Below are 25,303 nucleotides of genomic sequence, written 5' to 3'. Positions count from 1 at the left end.
TTGGCAGCTGCTTTTAAGCTGAGGCTCATTCCTGGCTCCTGCCTGAGCTATGCGGCAGCCAGGCCTGTACCTGCCCATGCAGCCCACTCGTCTGGACCCTCACCCGGGGACTTGACTTCCCAGCTTGAACCGGGATCTGCCTCATCCCCACTGACTGTCTGATGACCTTGACTGGAAGCTGAGCCTGGCTGCTGCCCACAAACTGCTCTGCTCTGTCGTGCTCTGGGAGTAGCCCGCCACTGCTGCTTCCTGACAGCATCTTACAAAAATACAGAGAACATTTCTCTACTTAAGAAGTATTAAAGTTTAATAACCATTTTTAAAAGTGCAGCTATGAGGACATGATCCAGAACAGTATTTCTCAAACTCTCAGCTATGAAACATTTACAGTCACAAAGCAGTAAAAAGCAGCAGTTTGGTTCCTCCAGGGAAGCAGAGCACTAGCAAGTCACAAGCATTTATATTTATATTACTAGGGAATGTCTGTCCATCTAACTGCCAGGAGCAGTTTCATTCCTCCAAGACAGTACAGATGAAAGATGACTACAGAAGTTGGTGTTCTGACTACATATCCCTGAAGAAGGTCAAAAACAAATGAGTGAAAAGCAGGAGGCTTGCAGGGCATAACACTCTCAAAAGCTGTAAAATTATTGATCTAAACAAATAATCTGAATATTGAAGTTGATTCCTCTTAAACCCATCATAACAAGCAGGACTGAAACATGAAGCAATGTCAGGTGTCTGTGTGTAGGCATGTCAGGTCATCAAACCATGAACATGAATCAGGAGTCTGGTATCAGCTATGCAGATGAGAGGTCAATGATGGGAGTGTATTAGAACTGGGGCTCAACTTTCAGACTCCTACAGAAAAAGAATATTTACGTAAGAAATTACAAATCTTACCTCTCCATGATAAATAAGTATCTGGAAAAAAGTGTCCATCAGGAGAATGCGATCTGGTAAAATGCTGCTGCTATCCAGAAGAACAGGCTAAGATTTAAAAATTAAAAAAAAAAATTACCAATCGATGCAGAAATGAGCAACCAAATGGCACTACCAGCTTCTTGAATCAGACACTGAAGCTTAGGAACTTTTTCAATCACTTACTAAAGCTCCGTATTTGCTTGTTTTCATGTTATATATCTGCAAGCCACACAATCTCATTCTAAAGTTATCCACCATGGTTCTGAATATAATTTCACGGAAGTAGTAAAAAAATGTATTCAAGAGCTGCAACCTCTTTCATTATTATGCCCTTTTCTAGTCTTTCAAGTACCTCCATATTTACTGATACAATGCCACTAATTTAAATGACATTTAAAAGTATAAAGATTCAGTAGTTATTCAAGTATAAGATTTGGGGGTTGAGAGTTGTTTGGGGTTTTTTTAGTCTTGTCTTCTTGCACCTATTATTACTGTCCATATATATCCACCAATACTGTACATTCATGATTTATGAATTTATGAAATCTAGCATAATGTTGAAGGTTTAATTCACCTTTTTAAGGGCCGTGACACTATATTGGCACAATATTATTTAACTGAATCAGTACCGTGTGATTGAATTGGATCAATCTAATTAGAGATAACAAAAATATTGACAATTCCAAGAATCAAAAAGGAAGTTAATTACTCACTCTACACTGAGGTGACAGTTCCCGCTTGATCATACTTCACCACTGCATCACCCACATGACTAATTGTTATTCATACATGGGAAAGTGATCTTACACCCATGAGTAGCTCTTTACAAACCATCTCATCACTTTAAACTCCACTTTTAAAAGTCGTTTTTTAAACTTACACAGCAAAAAAACAGAACAAACACACACACACAAGAAAAAAAAACCAAAAGAACAAAAAAAAAAAAAACAACCAACAAAACCCTAACAACAGTGAGAATTCCAACCTGCCAAGATCCTTGCCTACAATGTTTATTTTCACTGTCTTACCATTTCCTCACTCTTATCTGCCAGACTAGTTTTGTGGTCAGGATGTTACACTTCTTTCACAAGCTTCTTGGTAAACAATTTTTTTATTTTAGGTTTATACAGAACGTGCCACAATAAGGTCAGCTGGAAGGTTCTGTACCAAATATATACATAACGGTAACCACATCAGAATCAGAAGCTTTGGATGAAGGTGTTCACACAGAGTGAATTTTGTATATTTCAAAAAACCCAACTTTTCTTTCAAACTCTACATAAAGAGTACATTGTGAATTAAAAACATTTTTGTTGACGTTTTCATTCTGGTACCACAAAAACAAACCCCAAACTCCTATGGCTCTCAAAACCTAACAAAAGAAATACCATTCCTTAGTTTAAAACATAATTTCACACAGTGACTTCTCTTCTCAGGACTATGCTAAATCAGAATTCTGAGATATGCCTTGTTCATAGTACGTTCTATATTAAATGAATATTCTTTCTCATGCAATAAATTTTAAACTAACACATTTTACAACATGTCACAGTGAGGACAATCATCACCCCTTTCTCAAAATAGCATATTTTAACCTACTGTTATGTTAGATATAATGATACCTCTGGAGGTCCATTGAAAGAGTAGGCATAAAGAATTGGCTGAACCATGATAAGGGACTGGGTTAGATCTTGACGCATAAAATGATGCCGATAGTAGGAGCTCTCATCTGGACTGTTGTTAAAAACTTGTAAGAAGGGAGATCTTCTCAGGTGAAACATAAACTGCAAAACAAAAACCATTTGTTTAAACTTTCACAGATCAAAAGGAGAATTGTACAAGGAGATAAATATTTTCCACAAACTACATGAGAGCTATGCCACTAAAAAATTGAATTCCAAGTCCTTCAACATTTTTAACTTGTGTTTGCATCTTTGCTAGTTTTTACATACTCTCATAAGACAGAGACATCAGAATGGATAAACCTACAAAGCAGCTTTGAATTAAAAGGAAAGTTCAATATTTCTTCTTCTTCAGTACTAACTGATAAATAGGATGACTGAATACTGCCAAGCCCTTACTTTAAGTTCTCATGTTCCTAACAGGGAGGCTGCTGTGCATGTGAACAGAAAAAACATCAATCACAGTGAAGTCAAACTTTGTTAGTAAAATGAAAAAAGCAAAATCCTCTTATTGCTGAATCAATCGCTCCACAACACTTAACATCTTGAGATACATTGGTAGGTAACTTGAACAGAAATATAATGGAATTCTATGAACAGTCCAAAAGCAACATATCCGGAGCTATCAGAAGGGAGGAATCTATCAGAACAGATTATTAGCAAAGAAACTATTCAAAGTCTAATACAGTCAAGCTCAAGTTCACTTCACCAGAGAAGTGTTTCTTTTCAGGTACTATAAATCAAAGAGCAAAGAAACAAAAAGCAAAACTATATCTTTTCTCATGTTTTCTAAATTTCTTCATTAAAACTGCCCTAAAGAGAAAAAAAAACAAAACAAAACAAAACAGTGTAATTATCCAAATTACAAACTTGTCTAAGATGACAATTCCATTACAGGAGGAAAAAAAAATACACAGAGTTAATTTAGCTGTAAGGACAGAGGACAAAATGGGTCACAGCAGCACAGACAACAGCAGTGATTTGCCTAATGTCAGATGCCAAACAGTAGCTGGGGGCAGGGAGGTCTTTTCATTCCAGTATCCAGTGTAAAGCTTTTCTTTTACTCTGTGCTGCAGTGCCTCTTCCTTCACTAAGCAAACTCTCTTTATCCCTTCCAGACACACACTCCTTCTGCTCACCTGTGGGTAAAGTGAAAAGGTTTCTGAAAATCTGAAAGAGCTTGGATCATCCTTGTGATATTCTCCAAATTTCTGACACTGGAGTAAAACAAAAAATTATCTGAATTAATAAATATACAGTAATGGCATGACCAAGCAAGTAAGCTTGTTTGTTTTTAACAGACACACGATCTGAGGCGCTTACAGCTTTGCAAGCAAACAGAAACCAGTTCTTCTCTTAACAAGCAGTGATTTCCTTCTGTGTGAGGCTTTAATGGCTTTTTGGTTTTTTTCTCTAAAATTGCTAAACAGAGTTAGATGATTAAACAGCCATAGAGAACGTGTTCAAAATTAAGTTATTAATAAGTGCTTACTGACAAGTAAGAAATAAAATTTAAAAAAAAAAAAAAACAACCAACTTTTGAAAATAAAGAAATTCCATATAGTTTTCTAGACACTTTGGCTTTTTTTTTTTTTTCTAAAAATATTTCATCGACGATGTCATTACAGGCAGCAGAAAGTAAAGAAAGTTTTAATTTCTGCTAATCTCATGCTAAAATTTCTCTCATTTGTTGGCAATTACCAAATACTGAGGAAACATCCATAAACAAACTAAGGGCATATCCGCTCTTTTTTTCATTTAAAATAGAATATCTTAGTTAATTTTGCATACCCACTTGTGGAAATGAAGTGCTCGGTTCATTTTTTTTTTATGTTTAAAGAAACAAATCACTGAACATTAGTAATTTAAGAAATATATGTCTGGAGAAAAGAAACCAATCTGACTCTTTTAATATAGTCTTTTTACCAGTCGTATAAGTTGTCTGTCCAGCCACCTAAGCACATCAGGCCCCTCTTCTGTCTCTGCCCTATACACCGCCAATCTAGCCATGAGAATTGCAGCAGCTTCCTGGTCAAAAGATGCAGCGATGTTTTGAATCTGCGTCTGTGCATCTGCCCAGCTGCAAAAGAACAACACAAGTATTCACATCACAGCGACAGGAAAGATGTCTGACCTCAAACTATCCCTCCAAAATTAAGGCAAAGAAAGAAGTGTTAGCAGTTAAACTCATGCTAGAACTTCAAAAATCTACTGGGTGTAAATAAGCAGCCTCTCAGTTAACCATTCTTCATTAGAGGTGTCCCTTATTTGTACAGATGCCATGCAACCAGCGAAATAAAACATAATGCCACTTAGAAAGCAATTATTATATTAAAAACTATTAATTGTGAAAGGTTAAGCTACAGAAAACACTGTCCATTAAGCTAATCACACATTCCCACACCAGCAGTTTTCTTGTGCACCTTGCTTGCTCTTTACAATTTATAAGGTGGCTTATTAATCTGTCTTTTCATCAGTCGACAAGAAGATTTTACTAATATAACCAATGTGAGTTAACAAAATATTCATATCAACAGTAAGGGCAATGCTTTTTTCCATAAACTGAATTCTCCCTCAAACTAACCAATCAATAATTTCCCTCAGGTTAAAGAAAATGTCATCAGACACTGAAAAATGCCTGCATAATATTAAAGATCACCTTCTAAAATTGTGAAGTAAATTGAACCAAGAAAGCCACAGGTGAAAATTATGCGCGGAAGAACAGGTATTTACACCCCCCTGAACTGCAGCTAACACTCTCAAATTAAGTTACGATCTCTGCCATTCCCCAAGTCCAACCAGCTCCTCAGTTTAGGCTACAGAATTTCACCCAAAGCTTCCTCTTCATCTAAAATCCCTTGGGTTACTTCAGAGCACTCTCATAACATCATTATACAGCCACTGCACCTCCCAAAGAAGAAACGGCCCACAGAACCAGAGAGGCAACTGCCTCAAAGGTATGATGATGCCTTCACCACCTGCGGCACTGTGTATCCCAGAACAATAGACTGCTTATATAATCCAGAGATAAAAGGCAAATACATATCCTGCTTTTTCAAAAATGATTCATTGCGAGTAAAACCTACTTTCTGGCAACTGTGGTCACTCTGATACGTCTCTGTCCACTGGAATGCTGGTACTGAGTCACAAACTGGATTGCACCACGTCCTCCTTGAGGAATGGGGGCATTGTGCTATGTACACAAGGAAAAAAAAATAAATGGAGGGGAATCTCAAGATTTTACAGTATAATGTGAAAATGTATAAACATATCACTAGAAAAAATATAAGCTGTCTATTGTGAGGAATGTTAAGTTATATAAATGCATTGTCTGGTGCTTTATTTGAGCACCTTAACTAAACATCACCAATAAACTTGGAGACTGTAAAGGGACGTTAGGAGGAGTTGCTGCCTCCGCCAGATACCTTTAGAGCAACCAATGCTTTCTCCTTCCACATACCCTTATAGATACAATACTTTTGTGTTACTATTGCTGATTTCATTAGAATCTCTTTGAACATCATGTGATCCACTAGAATTACATGGCAACAAAAGTGATACTACCCTAAAATGATTAATGAATCCCAGAAAGTGCCATCAAATCATAAAGATTGGAATCCAGGTGCAAAATGAAATTTCAAAACTCTGGTCAGTAGAAATAAAGGTTTATATGCTGCTAACAGGGTAAGTAATTCCAAAAGAGAAGGACAATTGAAATCAACTATTACATTCCATGACCAGACCAGTTTTAGAGCTACTAATAAAACAAAACCAAAATAAATATGCAAAAAGTAAAATTAAAAATGGCTAAGGTAAGTTCAAGTTTTCAAAGCTTTGCATAGGTTTTAAAGTATGCAATATAGCAACCTAAATACATAGAAACTACAGACAGCTCACATAGTTCCTAAGCTTCAAATACCTGGAAGAAGGGAAAGTACGAGAAGGAAGCAGGGCAACTGCTCATCACGTTTTTATCCTCTTGCCTGCTACTGTGCTTGAGAAAACCACACAAAAATACAGGCTTCAGCAGTGTGCTGGTTTTGGCAGGGGTAGAGTTAATTTTCTTCACAGTAGCTGGTAAGGGGGCACCTTTTGGATTTGCGCTGGACACAGTGTTGATAACACAGGGATGTTTTAGTTATTGCTGGTTACAAAGAGTCAAGGCCTTTGCTGTTCCTCATACCGCCCCACCAGCAAGAAGGCTGGGGCTGCACAAGGAGCTGGGAGGGGGCATAGGCAGGACAGTTGAGCCCAACTGACCAAAGGGATAGTCCACGCCATATAATATCATGCTCAGTGTATAAAGTTGGGGAAGAAGAAGGAAGGTGGGGGGGTCTTCAGAGTTATGTCATTTGTCTTCCAAAGTAACCATTACACTGCTCCCTGCTGTCCCGGAGCTGGCTGAACACCTGCCTGCCCATGGGAAGTCATGAATGAACCCCCTGTATTGCTTTCCTTGAGTGCACAGCTTTTGCTTTACTTATTAAATACCCTTTATCTCAACCCACAAGTTTTCTCACTTTTGCTCTTCTGACTGTCTCCCCCATCCCACTAGGAGAGAGGGAGTGAGCAGCTGCATGATGGTTAGTTGCCACACATAAAATTACTGTGTTTAGTAGACAACTAGACAAATATTCATTACCTGGTTGACCACTTCAAAGTACAGCGCCAGTGTTGTAGTAGGATTAAGTCCACAAATCTTCCACTGACAAGTACCTCCTGTTCCAATCTCCTGTAGAAAGATTTTATTACAAATCAGAAGTATTACCTTGTTTCTGAAGTAGAACATGTGGTCACCACAGGTAATTGTTTATGACTACTCTGTCACAAGTTTCCTCCCTGCTCACTCTGTCAGCTTCTCAGACAAACACTCGAAAAACAGCTGCAGTATTAGATGCAGGAATAATAAAAAAGGAGGTGGTTGCAAAAAGATTAGAAGGACAAGGAGATGGCATTGGAAAAACAGAAAAAAAAGGTCAGAAACAGGAAAAAGTACTAGACTTTGCTTAAACAGCCCCAAGAGAAGAGATAAAAAGCACATATAAGTTAAATTACTCTTCTAAAGCACACAGTAAAACTTAAGTAGATGACTTACACAGTGTGTAGTATATAGTTACACAGTCTCTAGTGACTAACAAGGTAACTGTACATAGACAGGGATGTATTTCAAGTGACAATTCATTTTTGTCATCCAAACAACACCAATACCCAGTGAAACCAATTAAAATAATCAGTCGTCCATAATGGACCCAGAGAAACTGCAAAACATTCAAGGAAAATTATGCTGGCGATATTGTCACTGTGCTTGTATTCACTCTTAAGAGAGTTATGGCTAGAATAATTGTCCAGTTACCACTTTAAACGAGCTGCATGCATCTATATTTTATTCATATGTTTTACCTCTAAAACTTTAAATCAGATCATTTCAACAAAAAGGTTTTTGGAATAGAAATTGATCATTATATAATTGCAAGGCAACACACAAATTCACAATTAAATTTTCTATTACCTCCTATGATTTAGACGTATAGCTTAAATAAGAACATGTAAAATTTACTGGGTTTGGGGGTTTTAACTTTTATTCTAATATATGTAATCCTTCAGATGATGAAATAAAATCTGTAACAGAATACTTAGAAAAAAAATGCTGATTGTATTGAGACTTTAGTTCACAAAGATGCAATTATAAATACAAGGAAAATTTAGGCATGAAAAACACTTGATTCAAGCTGGTTTCATACTAGCAAGTGCTCTACAATGCAGATTGTTAGGAACAAAACTGAGACTTTTCAAATGCAAGAAATTTTGGTTACTGGCAGGAATTGTTTTTTATTAGTAATCAAATGCAAAATTAAGCTGTGATAATATTATTTGATAAGAAAATAAAGTAATGATATAAGTCTGATGTAAATTTAAAGGACTTGCTTCAGGAGCCTGTAATAGTTGGATAGTCTAACCAATTAATTCAATGGGCATTTGGTGAAACAGCTACAAGAACAGGAAGACAGGACTAAGATAAAGGGGATGTTTCCATGGTCTGGTGTCCTCCTGTTTTCTCAGTCTTTCTGAAGTAAATATTTTTATGGTTCTCTTTGGATAAAAGGACATAGCTCTGATTTTAACAATAAAGCACACTAACTCACTTTCTGCTTGGTTTCTGCTATGCCAGCATATAACTTCTCTGTAATAATTTTAAAGCAACCACTTAGTGGACAAACCTAAATAAGTAACAAAGGATTTGCAAGGTCTAATACAACTCTTATCTAATCTGGCAGCGAACAGAAGCTTATCCAAAAAACAGTCCCTTGCATGCATTTAATTTAAAACCAGTAAAAAGTGAACACTATTTGTTCCGTTTATGGAAGAGTTCCAGCTCCTCTTCAAATCCAGAAATCCAAAACCTTATTTTTCCACAGCAGAAAATTACCTTCATTTTCGGCAAAGTTTACTTACATTTTCTGAGACACAAGGTCCTTTAGAGTTGAGAGAAACACAGGGTCCAATCGCTCCAGAAATCTTCACTTCTCTTGAAGTCTTCATATTTAGAAGAAAAACAGACATATTTTGGCACACTAAGAATTCAGTCCTATTTTATCACTAGTTAAAGAAAACCTCAGTGTGTATCAGACTTTTGATGCCTTTAGGAAAGGTTACATATATAATAAAGCTTGATGTATCTAGAGAAACTTCTCATGTGCTCACTTCCTACACTTAAGCATATATGTTAGCTGTGCCAATTAGTACATCTGAAACAACAATATAAGCATAAATTAAAACACGGAGAAAAGATGCTGTTATTTATAAACCTAAGAGAAAGTATACGAGATGTCTATTTTCTAGCAAAGTAATTAAAATATTCACAAGACGAAATTAAAACTGAAGACTGGTAAAATAACCCTGTGCATACCCCACAACTAATTTATACACTATCTCCTAAACTTATTTAGCTAAAAGCAAAATCCAGTTATTTACATTCTTCTGATGTCTTTTTCCTGTTTGTAGTGATTGGTACATCCCTCTAAAACTCCCTTTTTGCATTTTCCAGGATCTTCTAACAAAACCCACAAGAATATGTACATGAAAAAGGAGAGTTCAATTATTTGTCCTAGTAATAAAAAACTTATACAGATTTTTACTGAACATACTCTTATGAGTTCTGTTGGAAGAGATATCTATTTTTAGAAGATATATTCTATATATCTTCTACAAGGCAGGATTGTCATATTTTGCAAGAACCATCACAGAAGACAGTACCTGAACCTACAGCACATGCATCTCTAAGCTTCTCACAACAGTGGAGGTGAAAATGAACATTGTTAAAGTGCCAGAAGGGATTTTGATAATGGAAAACTGAAGGAAAGCTGTCCTGGACTACCTAGAGAACCTGGACCTACACTCATGAAACACTCATGACTAATACCAAAGTCTACGCAGACATCATTGTGAGTTTCTAACAGAGACACGTATTCAGTTTGTCTCCCTTTTAGGTGTCCCTGAATGCAGGGTAAGAAGAAATTATTGTTATACCTAACTCAAATTTACACAATCACAGAACTGCAAAGAGATAAGCCAGGCAGTAACAGCTACGTCCAATCCAACCCCAACACATCTGTTTAACATGTTCCCAAAAATTCCTTAAAGGGCAAAGATTCCACAGTTCATAGCCATCCTGGTCCCAGTGCTTCACTATCATGCTGCATTTTTGTATTCTTACCTTTATTTCTAATGTGCCACCAAATCCCATTTTAAATTGTCCTTGCACATCTTTCGTGAATACTCTCTGAAAGGTTTGTTTGAATAAAGATGTATTGAAAGAGTCTCCCATTACCATGTAGCCTCTAGGCAACAACAGAACAAACAAAACCCTCAAGTTAAAACAGATTACTTATAATGCAATAATTTAGCACACAGGATTTATATAGCTTATTTCTATTAAAGGCTAAAACTAAAGACAGTTTATTCTGAGGCACATTTTTGCCTTCTTAAAATGGACTATCATTAAATTGGTATTTTGCTGCAATGTTAGAGATGAAATTTTTAAGTGAGCTTCTTGCCAAAGCAGCATCTTAAGATCATTGTGATTATAATATATAACAAAATCTGTCACTGTAAAACTGCTATACTGGACTTACTACAAATGTCTTGTAACCTTGTAATGCAAAGTCAGCTTACTTCTAATATTCAATACTCCAAACTTAGTTCCACATCATTTTGTGTAGTTCACTCATTATTTCAGGTTTAAATCTATGCTCAAGAAGCATGATTTATTTTTATGCTTAGCAATATTCTGTGGATGTAACTGCAACAGTTGCCACTTATCACAAAACATCATACACTACATTTAGGAAATAGTAATGGGAGATATTCTTTTCTATTAATAAATAAATAAATAAATAAATAGGTAAATAAATAAATAAATAAAATTTTACTAAACCATATTAGTAAAATATGTTAATAGGTCAAACATTACACTCAAAATAGGTTATATAATTTTAAGGTGCATACTCAAAAATAGAAGAACATAGACATACGCAGAATCAGAAATTCCTCCCTGTATGTAGGATGTAACCAAATAGAAAACAGGAACAGGTGTAGGAGAAACAAACTACATGTTAAGGCTAGTTTTGCTGGAGTCACAAGAGCAGACAGAAAAATTATGCACATTATAGAAAAATACAGCTTGAGTTTGATGCAGAAAAGGAACAGGAATCAAATATACAGGTAAAGTCATAATCTTAAAGATACTGAGCAGTGGAAACTCCCAAGTTAAGGCTATAAACACACAGCTCCAAGAAGAAGCAATCCAGCAGTGATTACTATGCACTGAAACTCAGAAGCATATGATCATCACAACATGCAGCTGCATCTCTCATTCTTCTTGGTATGCCAGAGTATGTAGCATGTGCTTAAGATCCTCTCTCATATGAAGATATTGACAGACAACTAAGGCCCATTATCTGCAGATATACCAGTAATTAAACTAATAAGCAAACGTGTTTCATTTAATTTTACCTGCAGTTGCTACTGACAAAGCTAAGAGTAACAAGCAAGAAAAATGAACTTGGCAACAGAATCCAGACTGAATACAGAAGTCTACCCTAAAAATCAAATGGTATGTAAAGCACATGGCTATACTTCTAAAGATGAAATGTTATAAATATAGGAAAGACTTTCAGAAAGAAAAGACAGCCTTTGAAAAAATGTGGAGGAAGAATTGGCAGGATTTACAAAATCAATGAGGTACTTAACATGCAAGCAAGAGTCAAAAGCTATTCCAGACTACAGATCTGAAAACAGGAAGGGTGAAGGTGTCATCCACAGTGACAGAAAACAGGGGAGTGGTTTCCTGAGAAAGACTAGGGCCTGCTCTGATCATATTAAGGTGAACTGATGGCAAGACAAGCTGGAAGGAATACAAGACCATGTCTGAAATGTAGAACTGGACAGATGGAACAAAACTCAGGAGCAACATATGTACCTGATAGTCGCCTAAGACAGTAGTTGAACCTATGAACAACAGTATATAAAAGGGCATCAACAAGACAGAAAGAATAACACAAGGTTTTGTACCACTCTGAACAGCAAAAAAGGAAGGATGACAGGTCCTTATCTTTACAGAAACCTGCAGCTTATTGAAAAAGAAAAACAGGAACAGTGCATAGGATAAATTGCCTGTTTAAAAGACATCCATATTATTTAGGCTGCAAACAGATCATATTAACAGAAGAACAGCAAATCCCCTTCTGATTAAACCCACAATTGTGGTGACAAATTTGCCACAGCTTGAGACATTTCACAACTCCATTACAAATGCAACCATCACAGTGTATCAGAGTGGGTTTGTGCGTCTTTCTTTTTAAAAGTAGCAGAACGTTTTTGGTAAGTGCTTCCTGTTAAACAATCAAAAAAAAATTAAAAACTGCATCTTCATATACTACTGAAAAATGAACAGGCACATACCCAGTGTAGTTGGGACAACACTTCATCTCCAGTAGACCAGTCTGATCCAATGCACATGCATATATGTCAATAACATGACCATTTGTTGCGGCCCGATTAGCCAGGGCTTCAAAATGCTAAATCCAAGATGAAAATACAGTTCATAGCAATTTACGATGTGAACTCTCCTTATCTTCATATTGAATCCTAAACTCCCAAAATTTTTCTAAGACAACATTATCAGACTTTATACACATCATATTTTAATACAAGACAGAAGAATATTTTTTTTCCTGAAGCTAAAATTAAGTCAGCAATTTTCAACACTTTGGGGTTTTTTCCTCAGCAGTTGAGAACCTGACTGACACTAGACAGACCAGTGGTTGCTATTTAAACTAGAAAATTACCTTGATTTTTTTTCTTTTTAAACTTTGCATTAGCTACTAGTTTCAACACACAGAATTGAATTTACCTTTCTAATCTCAAGTGTCTATAATGACAGGTGCCTGTGACTGAGCTATTTGTTTAAGCTCCCATTATAAACAGTTAAGATGAATTCCACAGGTTCTGGATGCAGTTCACCTGCTCAGACGTACATTTAAGATTAAATTAACTATGCCTGAACTCTACTGCCTAACCCTCCCCCATCTACAGTGAGTTTTGAGCAGCTGCACTAGAAGTAGACAGCCTTACTCTAGAGATATCATTTAGTCACATAAATCTTCTCTGACTTAAACCAGAGAAACGCTCCAAACAATTTGAATGTGAACTAGACAAAGCCCAAACTCAATATACTGAAATTTATTAAGAAATTCCTGAAGACATAGCACTATTCAGAGACAGGTAAACAAAATCACACAATTCCCACTTTTTTATACATTTGCTACTACTAACAGCATTTTACAGTGCCAGACAATGTAAATGTTTACTCACTGGTAAATTGCTTAAAATATCACCCAAAAACATCTCTTACCTTAGTACCCTTTTTAACATATTTAGCATTGTCTTTTTCAATGTCATGCCATGATCTTATAGGTAACTTCAGCTCATCCCCTACAACCATGCCAGGTCCTTGCGTAGCTGGTCCTCCAATGAACATCATTATACGTGCACCGGTATTAGGAAAAGTGCACTGCAGGAAATAAAACACAAATAAAACCATGGGCTTTTGCATAACTATTTCTTTTGTTCAGTTTGTAGCGAGTATTTATCATGTTAATAGGATTCCAGCAGTAACTGTACATTTTCCCTCCCAAAACTTAAATCTGCAGTTAAATGCAAGTCTCAATTTTGCCTCATTAAAATGCATGAACACCTACAATTATTCTATACATGTAAAGGATGATACCTATCAGAATCATCACACAAATCTAATATGCTAATACTAAGGTTTTTACACATTGATTGCAGTAGCTTTTCTGCAACAAAATGATCTATTTACATATTAGCACAACTGTAGTTAAGGCTATTACCTCAAGGAGCCCTACAGCTATAGAAAGAGCCACTCCAGAAGAACGTAAAGGCCGTTTTCCTTGTGGAACAGGCCAAGGATCCCTCTGCAGTTCACCCAAAAGATCAGTAAGATTCATATCAATTTTCTGCACAGGTTGCAAAAATCTGTAAACAAATACGTGGAATCAGTTTAAAGTCAAATTTTTATTTAAAAATTTTATCAGTTGTTCACTAGCAACATATAATATTAGACATATATTAGCAATGACTCATTCAGAGCAATGTCTTTGCATTACCAAGTCAATGCAGTTTGGCATTACTACACAGACAGCACACTCAGCTTAAGTTCAGCAAAGAGCTTGTAAACCAAAAACTTGCTGACTCGTCATCATCCAGAAAGAACCCTATCTAGGCAAAAGAACGCAGCAGATGATGGCCTGTGAATTTCAAAAAGAAATTCGTTTCACTATTTCAGTCAAAATTAAAGATCAGAAAAAATAATAACATGTGAAGCATTTATTGTGCTCCCTGCTACAGGCTGTCTACAAATGCAGCTACTTGTTGTAAGGTAGAGACTGCAAAACTGTGTCTCTATCATTTCATCAGTTTATTCGATGTCACAGTGGAATACACAGGAGAACGAAACACCAATCCACAATTTCCAAATGAGAGACAAAAGAAGACGGGAGAGGAGTGGAAGAGGGAGAAAAAGTGAAGGCAAAACTGGATATCCACATAAGGAAGGGGCACTAAAGCAGTTATTAACACTTTCCAGCATACCAACCAACAGAAGCATCATTATTTACATATCTATAATATGCCTATATAAAATTCTCTCAGAACATTTCCAAAGCATCACCCAGATAATTTTACTGCCACTCACTACGTCTTTTCTTCCCAGCGCAAACTGTAGGAAAGAAGCAGGTTATAACCTTTAGTCTAGTAAATTTGTGCCTGATCAAAAGGTTCAACTGCCAGTCGACTGTCTTCACTGTCATAAAACATGTTTTCCAGTAAATCAGTGTAGTCGAGGTACATTTTTCAGATGTTTTAAGCACATTACCTGTTAGAAGGGGGTGGCTGCTGCACTTGAGGACCCCGACCGACTTGTGAAACAGCTACTTTTGTAAGCCCCAGCATCTCCTGTGGTCAAATACAGATATTATTACAAAATTTGTAAACAAACCATTTGAAGTTCATCATCATCACCTCAATGATTTCTTTTTGTTTACTTCTGTGTGTTACCTGAAGCTGCTTTGCAGATAGGTCTTTTGTTCCTCTGAAGACATAACTCTTGGAAATTCCTTCACAGCCAAGCTCGTGAACCTGCACCATTCGGCCAAAGGTAATGAGACCGACTAATGCAGTTGGTGGTAGGAGACTAAGTGACATTTGCATGGATTCCTTCAGAGCCTGCAAGTCTTCATCTTCCATGCATGTGTCCACGACATAAAGAAATATCAAAGGCATCTGAGGACCACGCTTTAAGAAACACAAATGTCAACACATGAAAAACAAATCCCGCAATATTTACAGGATCAAAAATGAACAAATAAAGCACATTTTGTAAAAGTTTTCATTTTAATCATACCAATAATGTCAATGTTCCATTTAACTTAGCTCCCTCTCACACAGTAACTGGTATCTAGGGCTAATGGGGAACAAAACCCCTACCACAATGAACTCTGCATGAAATTGAAATGCTTGCTAGAGAAGAAAAGAAAAAATTCTTTCCAGAAGTAATGATAGTTTTGAAGCATCTGTCAATTATATAAATCTTTTAACATACAATGAGCTTATATTGCTCTAAGTGAACATAATAATCATAAAGCTATCTAGAATTACAAAATATTCCAACCTGATGGTATTCCGTGGCATTTCACCTTACAATTTTACTCTAGAGATAGATCATTGGTTCTTTTTATTCTTTCTAAACTTATTTTGCTGTACTATGAGCCAATACCCCCCTTACTTTGCATGACAAAAGTTGGCAAAAACTAGAGATAGTCTTCACTCTTCATAATCCGAATGCCTCAAACTCTTACAAATTTTAATCCTCAAAAAGGGAATTAAGATGTTACAAATTTGCAATTGCAACTGTTTGCAATTCTGCTGTTTAGGTTCACTTTTTATTTCTACTCAAGTAACTTCTACCCTAGAAAAAGATTAATATTAAATTTCAAACACCTGAGTTTAACATGTGTTAGCTGTTTTCTCTAAACCAGCTAACCCTAAACTCAATTCATAACCATTTGAATACAAAATTAAATTCAAATTATTAGTGAGAGATGAATCAACAGTCAGCTGAATTTAAACTGAGAAAGTCTGAGCAAGCAACAGTAGTAAGCAGATCACCAGCACAAACACAAATTAGACTCCTGGTAAAGAATCAGACCTAATAGAAATATTGCCTTTAGAAGAGACCTCTCTTTTTTTCTCCTTTTTTTTTTTAAACCAGTCTTATTAGCCATCCTTGTGTTATTACAAAAAGTTATGTTTTCAGTTTCCCACTGATGACATAAAGTTCAATCTACTAACAAGCACACAAACTCTTAATCATTAAAATGCAGTGAACAAATAAAATTGAAATCAATTCTTCTTGTATCTTGCAAGGCTATAGATATTAAAGATTTTATTTAATTATTTTACCTGTACTACATATTCAATGCTGGAGAACTGAGGCAAAAGTTCAGCTGGCTGATTCATTTCAGATATGCCAGCATAGGCAGGAGGAAACTGCAAATAAAAACACAGAAGTTAAGTATAAACAAAATATAACAACTTCCGCAAAAACAAAAACATATGCATGGACTACCATCCTCTACAACAAATGTTCACTATTGCCATCATGAAAAAAAGCTCAAGGTAATCCCTGAAGATAGAGCTGCACACTCATGCTCTTGCTGTCAATTTCAGTTCACAACTATGGTTTGAAAAATGGGGATTTTCACTTTTCACTTATAAAAAAGATTTTCTATATAATGAATGTTTCATTTTCTTACCTGATTTCTCTGATAACAAAAGTTGCAAGCCCAGAGTTTCGCTCGATAATCCACTTGGCTATAAAAATACCAAAAAAAAGTTTATACAGCATGAATAATTCATTTCCTCCCACTGATACCAGAATATGCTTAATTTTTCAAAAACACATAAACCTGAAAAAGCTTCCTCCTAATATACTTTCTCCTAAACACCAATATTATAAATTCAAAATAAGTGTAGTCTTATGCAGATATATCAAGCAAATCATTGTCTTTAGAGAGTAAGAATGGTCTTCAAGGAAAAGAAGCAAATAAGAAATTCAATAATAGACTCAACACCTTTATTAGAGATTTTCTGCATGATTCTAGGCAAAGCATTTGTTTTAACTCTCCCTATCTTTGCATTTTTCTCCTTTCTCAGCCCATGCCTATCAGCTCTCAGTGTCTGGAACTAACCTGAATATACATTACATCCTAAAAAAAACCAGGTTCCAACTTAACAGCCCTCTCCCTAGTGAGAGAGTTTTTCTATTTATGAGCCTACCTCCATAGTTAAAATTAAAAAATGCAGCTTCATGCCATATAGACGTCTTACAAAGTCCTACTCACATCTTAGGGGAAAGAAAACTTTAAGTGTTTTCAATGTGCACTTCTTGCTATCATATCTTCTCCCATCCACAAGGGCAAAGATCTTTTTAAAATATGATTAAATCTTTGGATAAGTCCCAGCATGCTGTATATGCAACACAGCTCCACTGAGATCAAAGAATCTATACCAAATTCAGCCTAATACTCTGTGCCACACGGGCTTCAAAAGGTTCCCCCCTAAACTGAGTCTCTAATCACACCTTTAAAATAAAATAAAAATCTGGTCATGACTTGCATACATGATATAAGAAAAATACACACAGTTCAATGTAATGTCAGGAATCTGACTGACCCTTTACAGCTTTGCCTTTCCGTTATTTTTCTTCCAGTGCTCAATAAAAGATAATGCTTCTGAAATAGTTAGCTTCCAGTAAGTCTGACTTCCAGTATCATCAGCCACTGTGTCTGTTTGATACTGAAACACAATTTTATATCTGTTTTGAAATCACCTTTTCTCCTAAGCAGGGACAACTCATTCATAAAACTAAGTTCGTTCTACAGAATCTTTTACATCATGTCCAGTCTCTCCCTGTCACTCAGTACCTTTCCCATGCCTACCAAACTCCACCTTAGAAATTTTTCTGTTTCTTTTCCATGCTTCTGTTACTGGAATGACATATGAAGTACTTCCTCTGCTTCCAACTTAAGCTTATCCACGACTAGTCCACAATCACATGTGCTTGTGCCAATATCACCCTTTACTTTGAACAGCTTTTCACCTCTCTCAGTCCTACTCCTGATGTATGTATGTATGTATCTATCTATCTATCTATCCATCTATCCATCACATTTTCTAGCTTCTATTTTGGTAAACTAAACCAGCTAACCTGTTTTGGTCTACAAATGAACTACGGTCAGTAATAAATACAGTTTATTTCACTTGGAAACTAAACTATATCAAGGCCCAATAGTTAAAATATATAGCATAGTAACTTTTTACCCAAGTAATTTTCTAGAGGCAAAATGCAGCATACTAATTCATAAGATGTGTAGTTGCAGAAAAATAACATAACTAATCATTAATTAAATTAAGTACGTTGAAAAAACTCGTTAAATTGAAACCATGTTCTAAGCATATATGTTATATATGCAAATCTGTGTGCAGAAACTTCTAAACTCTAGAAGATTGAGCTGTATACCCATTTGAAGTGTACATGAACTCCTGCACAGCAAATCTTTGGCATAGTTTAACTGGCACTATTCTAAAGATAGTTTGTAAGGTAAAACATTGGCATAATGTATGTATTAGGTTTACCATAAAGGATTCAGAACAGCTCGACAGGTGGTCCTACTGCACAGAACTGGCTCATACTGAATAGGAGGCAGGTCTGGCCGTTCCTTCAGTGGTGTGAAGAGGGCAGCCACCGGGACCACCATTCTTGTGGCTTCAAGACGACTTGAAGGCCAAACATTCCAGCTGAATCTAACTCCATCTCTGTCCTCATTCTGCTGGATGAATTCCAGGAAGGTTGTCATGGTCAACTTCTCTGTTTATCACTAATAAAAATTAAAAAATAACCATTAGCAGCATGTCAAAATGCAACTGTTTTTAACCACTAAATACTGAATGCTCTTAATGACAGTCACATATTCAAATACTGTGACTGAGTTACAATCGATAAACACCGAGTAGTGCTTCTTACACTCAAAAAGCAATGCACAGAACTCCAAAGTGAAACAGAAAGAAACTAGGACTCCTAGGATGCAGCAACCTCTTCAAAATAACAAATATTTGGTATCTTGCAAGTTAAATACACAGTGTTAAAACAGTCCATCTTATGATCCCTTTTTGACTTACGTAACAAACTCAGGCAAGGAATAACTAAAGCAGTAATTCTAGGGTAGGTCAGAGCAGAGAATATGCACCACACTAACACTGTAAAAAAAAACTTGCTTACAAAGAAAAAATACACACTGTTTTGAGGACTTTCACTAATGCATCTAGTTATTCATTCTGTTAATTACTCAAGAATCATTCATCCTTGCAAACGGTTTAATCATCTAACTTCTTTTAAGAATCAAATAGTAAAAAGTATTTCTCCTAAATGTAGTTGGTTTTATGTCTTCTGCTGTATCAAATTTTGTAAGAGTTTTCTAACTGTATTTTCAGTAACTCATAATGAATCCTACATGTAAATGTAAAGGAATAACACCACGATATTTCACAAGTGTACACTCCTGCAACAATGCTAGGAAATAAATTTGTAAGAAGTACTAGTGTAATATTCCACTACATTATCTATCAAGATGCACCTTTCAACAATCATTTTAACTCAAATTTACCATTTTGAGCACCGACCTAAGGCTTCCAAAATTTTGACCTACAGCAACTCAGAAGCTGGAGAACACAGACACAGCTGAAAAGTTCAACAGGTCCCTGTGAACATCTGGGAAAGCCAGCAAGAAGCACACTCTTTCCTCCCAACCTAAAAACCCTCAGCTATACACACTGTTTCCGAATACGCGCTGCATGCTTCCCAGCACATTTTATTGTACAGGTTTTCTCAGCAACTAGGATATCTAAACTCCCACTGCCTAACAGTTAAGAAGTATAAATCTACATGAACCACCTGAGAGGTAGTCTGGGAAAATACTCTTAAGTCTCAATTTAGACAGCACCATGTTAATTAACAGCTTTTAGAAACGCTGAAATCCTTCTACATTTGGGATTTAAATCAGGAATTCTCACAAGCACACTGACCTTCTTAGTCCTGCAATTGCATATACTAAGGGAGACTCCTGGAGAACTCTCAATTTGTAAAGAACAAGCTCTCTTTACTGAAATTATAATGGTATTGAACTTCTATGACAGTTAAAAACTTTAAACATCTTTTAAACTACAGTTTAACTTAATAGCTTTATTCCAATGCTGACTTTTAAGAAAACAGATTAACAACTTCCATAAAATAAAGAGAAGCCCCACATTTCACAGTTATTATCATTTGGAAATAATCAACTGTCAGCATGTGATGAAAGCTACAAAGAGCAGTCTCATTGTTCCTATAAAACACAGACTGACCAGCAAAGTTAACTCCATAGAGTACTCATGCCTTCAAGTTTTCCACAGGTGCTACCACTGCCACTTATCTCCACGTTGTAATAGAAATACTGCAACAATTATTCTGTTAACATTTTATTAGGCATGTCATCTTAGTGATACAGGAGCAAATCTACCTGTCACAGCAATTGCAACACAGGGAAGCCACACAGGACTTTGTGCAGAGGAGCGCTTCCACCAGTGCTTTTGCTCAAAATGCTGCAAGGCCACCAGGCAGGGGGCAAAATTGAGCAAAAGCAAAGGGAGAGAACACCTGGAAATCATAACTAGTACAGAGGATAGACAGAAGATAATTCAGCTAAGAGAGGAAAAAACAGCCTGGTATTTGAAAAGGATCTAGAATTTACGAAATTTCTTTCCTAACACATCAAAATCCATCTTTTTTTTTAAAAAGGTGAGTGAACATCACCCCTGAAAAAAGTAGGATATTGATACAATTATCTGCATGAAGCAACTACCTCAGCTAAAACCACAAACTGAATAATCTCTCCTTTTAAAATTACCTCCTGAGAAGACAGAGAAAAGTATGTGTTTCCTATTCAAAACGCAGAACCTGCTAATAATCAATTTGTCCTTCATCTTTTCTTCCATCCTTTTTTCCTTTCCGAGAGCAAATAAAATAATGTTCATGCATTTCATCATTAATCAAATGTCAAACTCATGGTCTGACGAGTTACATTCAGCTTCAGTACCACTGTTTTAGATACACAGGCACATTTTCCAGGACAGGTGTGGAGATGCATTATATTAGAACAGAACAGCAAACCCTCCTGACCTACAGGCCACCTACCAAACCTCACACACCTGACTGCCACAAAATACACATTGCCCACCTAAGAAAACCACACAGAAGAGATTTTCAGAACAGCTGAATAGCAGCGGCTCCCCTGTTGGGGTGTCACTGCTTCAGCTTCACTGCAGGACAGGACATCCAGACAAGATCAGCTATGCTACCCAGCTGCCTCCTCCTTCCCTGGGCTGAGGCTGAACGCACCTCACATCTCTGCACCATGGCAATCTCACTCTGTGTCACACAAAAACCCCACACCTGAATGGCGTAAAGAGTCACAGGCTGACAATACCTAACTGTAAAGGCTTGATTCTCAGGTAAATAGTATTCATGTAAATACTCTGACTAGAGGCAAGAGTACAATTGGGGCTTTCTAACCATCACACATATCAAACATGTTTGATATACCATTCAGAAAGCTATCCTATAGCTGAATAAATGGGTTTGAAACACATTACTTTGAAATGGCACCATGTTGAAAAGCTTCTAGAAGCACTTAAAAATAGTAACAATAGTTACTTCAAAATATATTATTCTAAAAGATCCTCCTTCATCTCAGCACATCTACACACCACACATAAACGTATCCCAATACAACGTATCACTAAAATAATATCCACTAAACCTTGGAAACACATACAAATAAAATAAAAGCATTTATCTCCACGGCATCGTAAGAGTTCCAACACAGATGGATCAAAGTCCCTCATACAACCATGTATTTAAATACCTCTAAATCAGTACAGTTCACTGTGCACTTTTCTTACAACAAATCCATTCTTTCCACTTAGTATTCACTAACAATCTGGTAAAATAAAATAGATTAATAATAAACCTTTAAGTATTTTATGTCAAAATCACCATTTCAGATATATATCTATTTCAGTTCCAAAAAGGAACTTAAATATACCAGGAAAACGACTTAGTACTTCTCTAAAGCAATTGCAAGTTGTCAAACTGACAACATAAGAATTTCATTTTCACTATTCAAACTCAGCCATCCATACCTGTTCTACTAGTTTTGTTCACTGAGGACTTCTTTTTTAAAAAGTAAAAACACTAGTATATGTAATAAACAACCTAAATTTAAAAAAAAAAAAAATCCTGGAATATAGCAGGGCCTGTCTAAGCACAATTTCTGTGTAGCTTTATCTACGTGGCGAGGCACCCCTGCCAGCGGCACGACGGGGTGCAGGGAGCCCCGGGACAGGAGCCGCACTGCACACCCGGCGCAGCGGCGGCCGTGCCCCGCCGGTCCTACCCAGGTGCCGGCAGCCCCAGCCAAGGAAGGAGGGGGCTCTCGGCAGCTGCTCCCACCGCCCCAGCCGGGCTCCACCGCGGTGGCCAGCGTGGGCGCTCCCTGCCCCAGGAGAAGGGGCGCACGCACTCTGGTCTGAGTCCCGGGAGGCCGCGGGCACCGCTGACCGGCCGCCGGTGCTATCCCCGGCCCCTCAGGGCTGCCCGGGGGCCCCGAGACCACCGTCAGGCCGCTCGGGGGCCCACCGCCACGGAGAGCTGCGTTAGCGCTCGGAGCCTCGGGAGGGGAGGCGGGAAGGAGGGGAGCTCCCCGCCACGCTCCCTCCTGGCACAGAAACGGGGCGGCGGCCCCACGGTTGGGGTCCCACGGCCCGAAGGCGGGGGTGCCTCCGCACCCACGCAGCGCGGCGATGGGGGCTGCCGCCACGGCGCCGGCGAAGGGCTCTTCCCCCCGCGCCGCCTCCCCAGCTCGCACCGCCGGCCGCCTCCGGCTCCCCGTACCCTCCGCTGCCCCGCTCAGCCCCTGCCCTGCCCGCTCACCCGCGTCCCGGCCGCCGCCGCCGCCTCTCTCGCTCTCCCCTCCCGCGCGCAGCCGCCCCAGCGCCGCCGACGCAGCCAACATGGCTGATGGGAGAGTCCGCGCCACGTCAAGGGGCAGAGAGCGCCGGGCCGGGCCGGGGGCGGGCTAAGCTCCCCGGCTCCCCCACCGCGGGGGGAGCCCTCGCCGGGCCGCGGCCCCCGGCCGTATCCCGCGGCCCTCCTCGGCGAACGGAGCGGAGGGACGCGGCGTCATTCACCCCACAGCGCTGACCTTCGCTTCACCGCCTGACGGCTCCTGCTCCCGGTGGCTTTTCCCTGTTCGGCTTTCGGATTTCTTTCTGAAGATCGTTTGTCTCAGTCTCGCTCCTAAAAGCGCTCGGGACACACCCCGGCCGCCGGGGCGGCTTTGCCTTCTGCGCCCCTCGGCTGTGCCCGCGGTTACCGGAGCTGCCCGCACCCCGCCCGGGGACGCGACCGCCGCTCCTGCTTTGTTCTCCGCCTGCCAGGGCACGTTTCAGGGAGACCCTCGGGACAAGGCAGCCGGGCTCCTGGGAGTCCCTCAATTCACCCTGCTTGTGGCCCATCTTCCACCGTGTGTATTTATGGCAACTTTTTAATTTGGAAGATAATGGTTTTTTCGAATTGCCTGGGAAAAAAAATACATGGAAATTATATTCCTGGTGGGTTTTAGCCCTAGACAATACTTTCTGTAACATTTATAAATATTTAGAAATATATCACATTTACTATCCACACAATAACTTTCACAAAGCCATAACTGTGCAGTTTTGTTCCATTTTTTTGTTACTGTGGTTATCTTTTTCCCCCCAAGCCCAAGTTACAGTGACACTTGGGTTTCAGGGCACTTCAGCATCGTTGTAAACAAGCCTGCCATAAAAGTCTAGAACAGTAATTTCTGCCTTTCCTGAGACAGCTCAGTGCAACCAATCCAGACATGAGGAGGACTGAAAAACATTCTGCTGAGTACCATGTCCTCCTTCACTGCAACTCTGAAAACATGCTATAACCACCAACCAAACATAAATGGCTAAAACAACCTTATCATTTTTTCTGTCAAATTTAATTATGATAGAATTTCTATGCCATTACTATCCCCAGTATCATCTGCCAGTCCTTCAGTGTAAAAGCATGAGCGGGTAAACAACAGCAGAACTTAAAGAGAAGGATTTAAAATTTCTTTGTCCACAAATCTCGCTGCCAGTTGTGGGAGTATTGAGCAGGAGCTTGCCAAGGACATGTAACCTCCTCAGATTGTTAAAAAGTAAAAGAAAATGAAAATAAACCAGGGTGTACGTCAAACTTGCACAGAAAGCAATTCAGTGTTATAATTTCAGAAGTACTCAAATATCTCTGTGAAACATTTTCGGAAAGTTACACTGAAAAGAGGCAAGTCCCAAAGTCAGAACTTCAGTATGAACTCTATAGACAAGAGAAAAAGAGGCAACTGACACTTAAAAAGGGAAGAGGAAAGAACAGGAAAGTTCGCTACAAATAAAAGGTATGCAGTATTTTTAAGCAGCCATTAGCACAATTACATTTCATTGCATAATGACTCAACCTATTGCTCTAAACTTCAATATGTCTTGCAGCTGTTACGATGATGCAAACCACAGAGAAAAGCAAAAAAAAGTAGAACAGAAAATAGGATCCTAACATGGTGTATGCTCATTATAAGAAAATGCTTTATCTCCCAGTATCGGAATGTACAGTGAAAGCATTGCATTTTTTCTTAATGTCAAATTTTTAGTTTACGTGTTAGACTTTTTTTTTTTTTTTCAGTCAGCAGACATATCCAGTGATGGCAACTCACCCTTTCTTCGGAAAAATACTCTTCCATAATGCCTAGGCAGCTGAGAAGAAAGAAAATTCATCTCCACTTTCTTTTTCCTCTTCCTCCACTGAGTCATATTTGCTAGCCACTGCATCACCATTGTTGGTAAAACTTGTTAGGAACACTTTTATCATCTGTGGAAGACTACCTGTAATCATTAAAAATATGTTACTTCACTTT

At 38.1% G+C, this 25,303-nt stretch overlaps 1 protein-coding gene across 3 annotated transcripts in view; it reads right to left on the bottom strand.

The window, feature by feature from the left end:
- SEC23A (SEC23 homolog A, COPII coat complex component) overlaps positions 1-25,186 on the bottom strand; it is a 31,537-nt gene extending 6,351 nt beyond the window's left edge. Inside the window, exons 1-17 of one of the 3 annotated variants that reach the window (XM_080346217.1) lie at positions 25,103-25,186; positions 18,882-19,123; positions 17,000-17,057; positions 16,647-16,733; positions 15,243-15,479; positions 15,061-15,140; positions 14,018-14,162; positions 13,519-13,677; positions 12,567-12,682; positions 10,321-10,444; positions 9,060-9,140; positions 7,249-7,338; positions 5,693-5,799; positions 4,533-4,686; positions 3,746-3,823; positions 2,547-2,708; positions 904-990 (exon numbers count right to left, since the gene is read on the bottom strand). In XM_080346217.1, the coding sequence (XP_080202343.1) occupies positions 904-990; positions 2,547-2,708; positions 3,746-3,823; positions 4,533-4,686; positions 5,693-5,799; positions 7,249-7,338; positions 9,060-9,140; positions 10,321-10,444; positions 12,567-12,682; positions 13,519-13,677; positions 14,018-14,162; positions 15,061-15,140; positions 15,243-15,479; positions 16,647-16,733; positions 17,000-17,057; positions 18,882-19,102 (1,986 nt within the window). In that variant the 5' untranslated portion in view covers positions 19,103-19,123; positions 25,103-25,186. Of the gene's footprint in view, positions 1-903; positions 991-2,546; positions 2,709-3,745; positions 3,824-4,532; positions 4,687-5,692; positions 5,800-7,248; positions 7,339-9,059; positions 9,141-10,320; positions 10,445-12,566; positions 12,683-13,518; positions 13,678-14,017; positions 14,163-15,060; positions 15,141-15,242; positions 15,480-16,646; positions 16,734-16,999; positions 17,058-18,881; positions 19,124-23,271; positions 23,481-23,542; positions 23,679-25,102 lie in introns of those variants that run through there. The other 2 variants (XM_080346215.1, XM_080346216.1) reach the window with 2 other exon arrangements.
- Positions 25,187-25,303: the final 117 nt, after the last annotated feature.

This window comes from Nesoenas mayeri, assembly GCF_963082525.1.
Source record: "Nesoenas mayeri genome assembly, chromosome: 5".
In the NCBI taxonomy this organism is placed as follows: domain Eukaryota; kingdom Metazoa; phylum Chordata; class Aves; order Columbiformes; family Columbidae; genus Nesoenas; species Nesoenas mayeri.
Note: the sequence above shows the minus strand (reverse complement) of the source record. Positions and strands in the feature narration are given on the sequence as shown.